The sequence below is a fragment of the Thermobia domestica genome, chromosome 6 (genome assembly GCF_964235325.1).
Source record: "Thermobia domestica chromosome 6, izTheDome1.hap1.1, whole genome shotgun sequence".
In the NCBI taxonomy this organism is placed as follows: domain Eukaryota; kingdom Metazoa; phylum Arthropoda; class Insecta; order Zygentoma; family Lepismatidae; genus Thermobia; species Thermobia domestica.
The window spans coordinates 114,814,057-114,824,466 of record NC_137459.1 but is presented as its reverse complement, the minus strand read 5'-3'; the positions used below and the strand labels follow the sequence as shown (position 1 = coordinate 114,824,466).

Sequence of the window (10,410 nt, the reverse complement as noted above, 5' to 3'; positions counted from 1 at the left end):
GAAAGAGATTTGTCCTATGAAGGAATTAAAACCAAGACAAAAAAGGGGAAAGACGGACACTGTTTATCCTTAAATGTTAAAATTTGATTTATTCCGATGTCTTTTGCTCTTTCCTTTTCCTCTTTCCTTCTTTTCTTATTTTGTTTAGCTTTATATACTTTTTCGATCTCTGCATGATGCGTATTGTTATTTTCGTTTTCTTTGCATTAATTCCTATCTCTTAGAACTTAAAGTGAATGGAATTTCTGCAGATTTATCTTGTGATTGTTTCCCTCGTGAATTACCCCAGTTACACTTCAAGTTTGAATTTTATTTACGACCTTTATCCATCTACAGCAACAGGCCCCATGTTTTCATTAAAAGCATTTGTTCTTGTTCTGTAGATTAAAATCAAGAATAAATTAATCTATACTCTTACTTACTGTTGTCAACATATTATATATATATATATATATATATACAGGGACGTACGCAAGGGGGGACCTGGGGGTCCGGACCCCCCCGAAATTTCGACTTTTTTAAAATTTAGCCTAATTTTAGAGGCAATTTTAGGAATTTTAATATAAAATACCTTCATATTTAGTTTGGACCCCCCCGAAATAAATTCCTGGGTACGCTACTGTATATATATATATATATATATATATATATATATATATATATATATATATATATATATATATATATATATATATATATCGGATTCATTGAGGATTAAAAGAGTTATTTCGGAAATTTATGAAACGGATCTTGAAGAAAGTCGTCGCAACAGTACTGACATCTGGTAGCGTTGTTACGTAACACACGCAATATAAATAAAGCTTCAAAACCCACCGATCCACTCTGACTCACCGACCCATTCTGCTCAGTGCATTGTAGACAAGTTCTTCTGAGGAATGATGAAATTGTCTACGTTTTACTTTCAGGGCCTTCCTTTTTCTTCTTTTTTCATTTGTTTCTATTGAAGAAAGAACTTCAGGCAATTGACCATATTTGCAATTGGTCATATTTATTATTATTACTTTCTTTCTTGCAATTTTCCCTACATTATCTTAGATTAATGACCGCGGTTTAAGATAGATTATATAAAGTCAAGTACGGTTATGTATGTTTACACTTTCGTCTCTTCCTTTTACGATACATTCCTATCTGTTTACGTAGTCCAAAAGTAGGCATACCCCTCTGAATTGATCAACTATAACATTCTAGTTTATGAGTTACGTACTTTGACTCTTCTGAGCTCAAGATGTAAGTAAAACACATTAAAACAAATAATATAGAAACTAAGTCTACCTGATGGATAACAATAAGAAATTATATAAAGTGCAATGAGCTGATCAGTACGGTACTGTATACCTATTTTTGGTCCACCCTGTATATTATTAATAATTTATATCTTGCATTTATTAATAACTAGCTGAAATACCCACTATTCGCAAGGGTCAGATAAAATATCTATGTAAACAAACTGAATAACGAAACGATAAAATATCGGTAATTTTCTACTTCTTTTATATATCACTCTAAACGCGCCCTGAGACACCCCTGTTTGAAATTTAAAAAGAACGTCTCTGGTCCCCTGGCGATGGGAGTTGTATTTAGAAGTCAACGCCTCTGGAAGAATCGCCATTCATCTCAGCGAACGTGAAAACTAAGGATTTGACACTAATATAGGTCATTTTGGATTATTTTTACATGTTTCGGTATCGCCCGGTGACTCCGGACCGCATACAATGGTAGCTGATTTTGAGTAATCGCTAAAGGAAATGTCACCATTGATTTCAGCGACCGTGAAAACTATGGATTTGACACTAATATCGGTCATTTTGGATTACTTTTACGTGTCTCGGTGTCGCCCCCCCCGTGACTTCCGGCCCTTAGCCGAATGGGTGAATGCGCTCGGAGTTTCACCATTGAGCTCAGCGACCACGAAAGCTATGGATTTGACACTTATATCGGTCATTTTAGATAATTGTTACATGTCTCGGTAACGTCCCCCCACATGTGACCCGGGCCAGCATACATTTTCACCTGAATTTGCAAGTCATCGCTAATGAAAGTGTCACCATTGATCTCAGCGACCGCGAAAACTATGGATTTGATACTCATATCTGTCATTTTGGATTATTTTTACATCTTGGTAACCCCCCCCCCACACACACACACATGTGACCCTCGGTCCGCATACAATGGTAGCTGAATTTGCAAGTCATCGCTTATAAAAGTGTCACCAGTGATCTTAGCGACCGCGAAAACTATGTATTTGACACTAATATTGGTCATTTTGGATCACTTTTATATGTTTCGATATTTCATCCCCCCCCCCCCGGTGACCCCTGGCAAGGAGCCGAATAGCGTGAATTTGGAAGTTTATTGTGAGAGGAGCTTCATTATTGATTTCAGCGACCGCGAGAACTATGATTTCGACACTAATATCGGAAATTTTCTACTACTTTTACATGTCCCGATAAACGCCCCCCTGAGACCTCCTGGTTCGAATTTTGAGAAAAACGTTTAACTCTGATCTGGAGCGTGGACCAAGGTATTTGTGACTAAAATTTGGTAACTCTCGGTCTATTTGTCTGGTTCCCAAGGCGGTTCCGGTAAAAGCCCCCCTGAGACCCCCCTGGTTCGAAATTTAAAAAAAAAACGGCTTCGTCTTGATCTGGCGCCTGGGCTAGGAACCCCTGACCAAAATTTGGTGACTCTCGGTCCACTCGTCTGGTTCCCAGGCCGCACACAGACAGACAGACAGACATACAGACAAACACACAAACAAACTCTTTATTTTATTTATATTAGATAAAGAATTAATATACTGAATATCAGCTCTACAACTTGAACGGCTTCCGAGATACTAAATTTCTCGCAAAATTTGGACCCTCTTAGAATATGTAATATAATGAAACCGATACATGTATAACTTCCTATTTGAGATTGAGGCCTAAGTATTACCAAAAATCATTTCATTTGACTTTGCAATTTGGATATGATGATCATGCACACATAGTTACATTCAATTTTTTATATAATAATTCATATATTATACTACACATGATTCAAACATTTTTCCCAGTAGTTAGCTCCTCTAAGAAATCACAGGCTGCGTCTCAAATAAGTCCTATTGCTATTATTACAATTGCAAATATCAATATCTAAAATTGCCTGAAGTATTTTTGTCAATAGAAACAAATAAAAAGAAAAAGGATGCCTTGAAAGTAGATAAATTCACCAGTGTTCAGAAACTGTCTACAATGCACTGAGCAGAATGAGTCTGTTTGTCGTAATACGTTGTTAAGTCAGAGTGGGTCCTGGTGGGTGGGGGGTTGCAGTGGGTCACATTCTGTTGACCCGCGGCCCCCCGACCCGCTCCATCTCTGGACTGTACATACGGATAAAACAATCATATATATGTATGTTAACCTTCTGGATTTTACTGAACCTTCACTAATTTAAGATAATTTACAAAAAATGCAAGAAAGCAATTATTAATAACATATATAAAAATATAGAAATGTATTTTGAAGGAAAAAGTAATTGGTGTGCTCAAGACTCGAACTCGATTTGCCCACTCAATAAGCAGACACTTTACCGACTTATCCACGGCACAAGGTGCAAACTTTTGTTTCGAAGCTTTATTTCTAATGTGTGTGTTACGTAACACCGGTACCAGATGTCAGTAGTGGTACGTTCACCGTCTTGAAGACCCATTTCGCAGTTACGAAATCACTCTTTTAACCCCCATTAATCCGATTTTAATATACCTCTCTCTCTCTCTATATATATATATATATATATATATATATATATATATATATATATATATATATATATATATATATATATATATATATATATATTGACAACAGTAAGTAAGAGTATAGATTAAGTTATTCTTGATTTTAATCTACAGGACAAATGCTTTTAATGAAAACACGGGGCCTGTTGCCGTAGATGGCTGAAGGCCGTAAATAAAATTCAAACTTCAAGAGTAACTGGGGTAACTCCCGATAATGGCTGATTTAAAACCTTTGATAACAGCGCGGGTAATGACTGGTTTATAAAAGTAGTCGCTATAGCCTGTCTAGGTAAGTGGTTACAGCGTCTGACTGTCATTCTAAGGGTCCGGGGTTCGAGTCTCGGCCTGGACTGAGTTAACTTTTTTGAATGAATTATACACTATAAATGATGTTCGCGTTTGATACTGAATGAGATTTATCCTATGAAGGGAGAAAAACCAGGACGGATACAGGGGCAGGAGGAAGGACGGACACTGTTTATCCTTAAGTGTTAAAATTTAATTTATTCCCATGTCTTTTGCTCTTTCCTTTCCTTCTTTTCTCAGTTTGTTTAGCTTTCCATACTTTTTCGGTCTCTGCATGATGCGTATTATTCTTTTCGTTTCCTTTGCATTAATTCCTATCTCTTAGATCTTAAAGTGAATGGAATTTCTGCAGATTTATCTCGTGGTTGTTTCTCTAAGTGATGCTCTCAGATACTAATACTTTTCCCTCCAAATGGAGGAATATCCTGGCATGTTATGTTTTCTGGCACGTATTTGCTGTCATGTTGGTTGTCCAACTATCAGACATCGAGTGAAACTATTCTGCTACTGGAAAAAGCTATCATTTCTTATGTATCCAACCTCCAGTTTCTACTGTCGCTGACTGTACAATGATGGTAAAGTCAGCGGTCTTGGAAGCAAAGAAGTCCGTGAGCGCGGTCCGCAGGTCTCTCTCATTTTCAAATTGTCTCCCACGAAGGTAATTGTCCAGGGAATGAAACAGGTGGTAATCTGTAGGGGAAAGATCAGGGAATATGGTGGATGACACAAAGTTTCCCAACCAAGTTGCAGAATGGTTTCCCGGGTACTTTTTGACATGTGTGGTTTTGCATTATCGTGAAGGACCAGCGATTAACCAATGCCGGCTCCTTTTCCTGTAATGCATGGTGCACTTGTTGCAACTGCTGGGAGTAGACATACGCATTGATGATTTGGCCTCGTGGTAGGAGCTCATAATGAATCACATGGCGATAATTCCACCATACGCACAGCATAACCTTCTTGGAATGCAGAGATGGTCTTGAGGTGTGTGGAACTGCGTCACGTGGGGACAATCAATGTCGAGTACGCTTGGGTGTGTTGTAAAGAACCCACTTTTCGTCACTAGTGATCAATTGACCAAATATCGGTGTGCTCTGGTGCTTGGAGAGCAAGGATAAACTGGCTTCAACTCGCTGTCGTTTGTAGGTCTCTGACAATGTGTGTGGTACCCACTTACTCAACTTGTATGCCTTCCCTATGCGATGCAGGTACAGTCTTGACTGTTTCTATCGATACATTAAACCTTTCGGCAAGTTACTGACATGTAAGACTACTGTTCTCCTCGGTACCTGTCTTCAGAGCGTCGTCATTCAACACATGTGGTTGTCCACTGCGCGGCTCATCACTGAAGCCCAAATCGCCGGTCCGGAATTTTTGAAACCACTGTCGGGAGGTGCGTTCATTTACGGCATTCTCCCCGAACGCCTGGCATATGCGGCGACGTGATGCGGCCGCTGATAGGCCTACCTTGAAGTCATACAGCAAACACCCCTAATGAGTTGCTTCGACACCTCCATTTCACTGTGTCACTTGACGAGCTAGGTCTCTGTAGTGTGCCCAACGAGCGTCTACTGATGTCGGTCAATGCTCTGCCTATCTCCATATCGCGTCGCTCACGTGACTAACGTCATAGCATGTCTGTGACCCTCGAACAACAAGGCCATCAAAAAGGCAAAAACTCATTTGGATACCTGTATATTATCAATTTTATAACTAATATATTTCAACATTTTCTTTTGCACCTTTTCTATTTGTTGTTTTGGTTTTTTGGTAAAATGGTTCCCAAATTATAGAAGCGTACTCTAATTTTGTTCTAACAAAAGAGTTATATAATGTTAATATTGTTTTTATGTTTTTAAAATAACAGCACGACCGTTTAATAAATTCAAGTATTTTAAACGCCTCATTTGTTTTGATATTCATATGATATGTAAACTTAAGATTTGCATCAAACCATACTCTCAGATCCCTGACAACTTCTTTCCTTTCCAGTACTTTATTCCCTATAGTATATTTAAATATAACATGCTTCTTTGTGATCGAAAATGTTACAACATTGCATTTTGAAATATTGAGTTCAAATGTGTTTCTTTCACACCATTCACTCAACCTCACAAGATCCCTCTGTAATTTCTCACAATCATCTCTTGTAGAAATTTGTTTGTATAATTTAGTATTATCAGCAAACATTAAACACGAAGAATATTGGAATTCTTGAGGTAAATCGTTTATCATAATTAAAAATAGTAAAGTTCCTAAATTGGATCCTTGGGGTACTCCAGAATATACAGAATATTGTTTTGATTTACAATTGTTATATGTTACATATTGGACTCTGTTGCTTAAATATGACTTAAATAGTCGGATTAATTCATTTGAAATACCAAATCCTTTAATCTTTTTAAGAAGTATTTCATGATTAATCAAATCAAAGGCTCGCTTAAAATCTGTATACACTACATGAATTTGAGACCTTACGTCAAGAGCTTCACTAATTGCTTGACTTATATTCAACAAATTTGTTACTGTTGATCTCTTATGTCTAAAACCATATTGTGAATCAGAGATATATCGTGAAATGTGATTAAACAGGTTTTGACAAATTACTGATTCGAATATTTTAGTTGGAGAAGAAATCAAACTTATTGGTCTTGCATTAATTTTACATTATTAATTTTGGGAACTGGACATATTGCTGATAGTTTTATTTTTGTAGGAAAATAACACTGAGTAATAGACAGATTAAATATGTAGGTCAATGGCTTAACAAGAAATTCCGTACAACTTTTAAAAATGTAAGATGGTATACCATCATTACTAATTGTCCTTTTATCTTTCATTTTGTTAATAGCATCGATTACTTCTGTTTCAGTGATCCTATCTAGTGACATTGTATCTACAATCGAAGAAACATGATTCAGAAAAATTTCAGTTAATATTAGGTGGTTCAGAACTATATACTGATTGAAAGTGCTTAGCGAAAGCTTTGCATTTTAACATTTTTTCTTTGTTATATTCAAGTATTGATTGATTTATGTTTGAAGATTTTTTCTTATTAATATAGTTCCAAACTTTCCTAGGTTTCCTTATGATTTGCTCTTCTATTGCGTTGTTATAATCATGAAAAGCTATTTCAATACTATTTTTTACTTGTGTCCTTAGTGCATGTAATCTGAGTAAAATCTTGATTTTTTAAATTTTTTCCTATAACGTTATTTCTTCTTTAAGTTTTTTATTATTTCAGGAGTAAACCAGGCTTGATATGAACGTTTCCTCTTATATTTTTAGGTGTACTTTCATTTAAAACTCCATATAATTCAGAATAGAAAAACTCGACACAATTATCAATATCCTTAATCTCATACAAGGAATCCCATTTCTTACATCTCAATAACTGATAAAGTTTCAAAAAATTATACTTACAAAAGTTGTAGTCTACGTCTTCCATTTCTTTTCGTGTCTTACAGTCTTTATAAAACGGAATCCTAATATTCAAACATGGGTGATAACGATCTGGTTGAACAAAATCAACATCAGTTTCAAAAACTTCAACGTGTAATACATTAGTAAATACAACATCTAAAATTCTATTGTTTAAATTTCTTACTTTATTGATTTGTGAAAGATTTAAAAATTTAGTTTATGTAAGACATTGTTCTCCAAAATTAGGCAACTTTAAAAATAGTTACCATCCAAATAATCTGTTAAAAGCGCCAAATTCAAATCTCCTATAATAAACACATTTTAAGATAATGCTAGTTCATTAAAGCTTTCAATATTTTGAAAAAAAAAATAATTCTTCTGAACTATGTGGCGGGAAATACAGTATACAAACATATATACATGTTAAATCTCATAATTGAATTTTTACTCACAAATCCTCATTATCTGGCAGTTCAAATTTTCTTATTCTTTCAGAGATATAATTATTGTGAACAGCTAAGAGAACACCACCTCAATCTTTCATATTACTACGCTCTAAGTTGCGACATTTCCTATAGACTAAATATTTATCGTCAAACAACTTATTATTAAATATTTCATGTCTTAGCTATGATTCAGTAATGGGAACACAATCAAAATTAAACATGGTAGAGCTTAGGTAAAATTTGTTAATTTTTGTTTTTAACCCATTCACATTCTAGTAATATATATCAAACGTACTTTTAACTACTGCCATCTTAAATTATAGCCTACATATTTCAAGATTACACTGGAATTGAATTTGGAAATCCTGGTACATCTTCTTCAGTTTTGATAATCATAACCTGGCTATTTTCGTTTTTTCTAATTAAAATTTGTCCATTGTCATTTACCTAACAGTATTTATGCTGTGGATTTCTTGCAGCTGTTCTAGCTTTCCAAAATAATTGCTTATTTTTAGGAGTTAAATTTACATTCACAAATATTCTACTATCAATACTTCCAGATACTAAATTATTACTAACTAAACCAGTATTCCTTCTAGTCAACCACCTATCTCTCACTGTGTGCGTTGTAAATTTTACAATTATTGATTCGGGTTTATTTTTACCGTTTGATGATCGGTGAACAAAATCAATATCTTCCTCCCCACATTTTATTCTTAATTTTTGAGTCATGTCGATTACAACTTCCTTTAAATTTTCACCAGTACTCTCCTGTATACCATGTATTTTAATATTTTTATTACGTCCATACTGATTAAGATCATCCATTTCCACATCTTGTAATTTTAATTGCTTTTTCAGTTCTAGGTTTTCTGCTTTTAGCTTGGCTATATCCTTATCCCGTTGAATATTACCCTTAATCTCTAGTTCAAGTTTCTTCAACAATTCATCATGTTGATTAGACATAAATTGAACACTAGCTGTTAATTGAGCTATTTGAGCACAGAGTTCCTCAACCTTCATTCCTATATCAGAAGGATTCAAAGATTTGTCATCCAATTTTGAGGATGTACTTTTGTTAATTAGCATTGACTTAGTTGCGCTCCGTGGCACAGTTTTGGTAATTACTACCTACCTCGGATTAGAACCACTGCATTCTCTACATACCCATTCCTTTATAATACCCGTCTACTTCATGTCCATATATTTCTCCACAGATATTTTGTAATACACTATATGAAATAATTTATTGCAACTCTTTTCTGAACACTGTAGTGCGTCATCATAACGACTAACTTTTGAATTACAAATTGTACAAGAACACACTGTGATCGCACTACTGTATTAAATATATTTAAATTGGGATTCAAAATGGCGTCAAAGTTTACGTATGGTTCCTGCTTATCAAAGAATTTGGCACTAGTGCACTGATTCTCGATAACCAAATTGAACCGCATATAACAGCATATTTATACTATGCAGCACACTATGTTAATTATTCTTATATCGGGATCCAAAATGGCGGCAAGGTTTAATAGTGGTTGCTGCTAATCATCACTTTACAAATTGGCACACTAATTTTCCATAACACAGAGACTGGGAGAAGCAAAAACGCATAAGTAATGTGTTGTATGCTATAAACAGTACTAATACTGAGATTGAATCACATAAATAGTATTTAGTAAAGGAAAATAAACTTCAATAATGTACTAGATTCAACTTCTAGCATATAGGTCCAACTATTAAACTTACTTGTTGAAGATAATTTCACTATTGCAATAACAGACACAGCTCTGCTCAGTTGTTTGTTTACATTTGTTACTAAACGCCTAAACTAGATAAATATTCACTTCTATCACCTACAAATGGTATTATCACAATCACTAACTATTCATATTCATGTCGCTGTCTTCAAATGAATTAAAAAATCAGTAGAACTTTTTAAAATTAAATTATTTTCAGAGAACACTCACTCAACATATCCACCTTGCACCGCTTGCAACGCTAACTATAATCATCTAACAACTGATGTGGACATTTTTTCTAGCTCCCCGGTGTTTGAAAGAGCAATTAAACGAGTTTTGGCGAAATAATATTACATTTACACTCTTTGTTGATACTGTTATTTTGTTTTTTGTTTGTGTTTTGTTTTTTCGTCTTATTTTCTTGTTTTTGTTAACATTTCCCTCTGTAAAATGGCAAAATTATGCTATATCTGGGAATATGTTCAATAAATAAATAAATAAATAGTTTCGCTGTTTTCATGTGTCATCACTTCCCACAGAAGAAGAACACAACTGATCAATAATTTGAGAAATAGAAGAAAATGTTGGGAGTTAAAAGACGAGACAGAAGATCAAGAAACGTGGAAGAAACATTTCAGAACCGAACCTAACAAAGAAAAAAAAACTCGTTAGTCCCAGGACCTTCCAACAG

At 34.9% G+C, this 10,410-nt stretch overlaps 1 protein-coding gene across 1 annotated transcript; it reads right to left on the bottom strand.

The window, feature by feature from the left end:
• Positions 1-8,421: 8,421 nt before the first annotated feature.
• On the bottom strand, positions 8,422-9,063 carry LOC145687278 (uncharacterized). Its single transcript, XM_081760751.1, has one exon. The coding sequence runs from the start codon at positions 9,061-9,063 to the stop codon at positions 8,422-8,424; it is 642 nt and encodes a 213-aa protein (XP_081616877.1).
• Between the last annotated feature and the right edge of the window lie 1,347 nt (positions 9,064-10,410).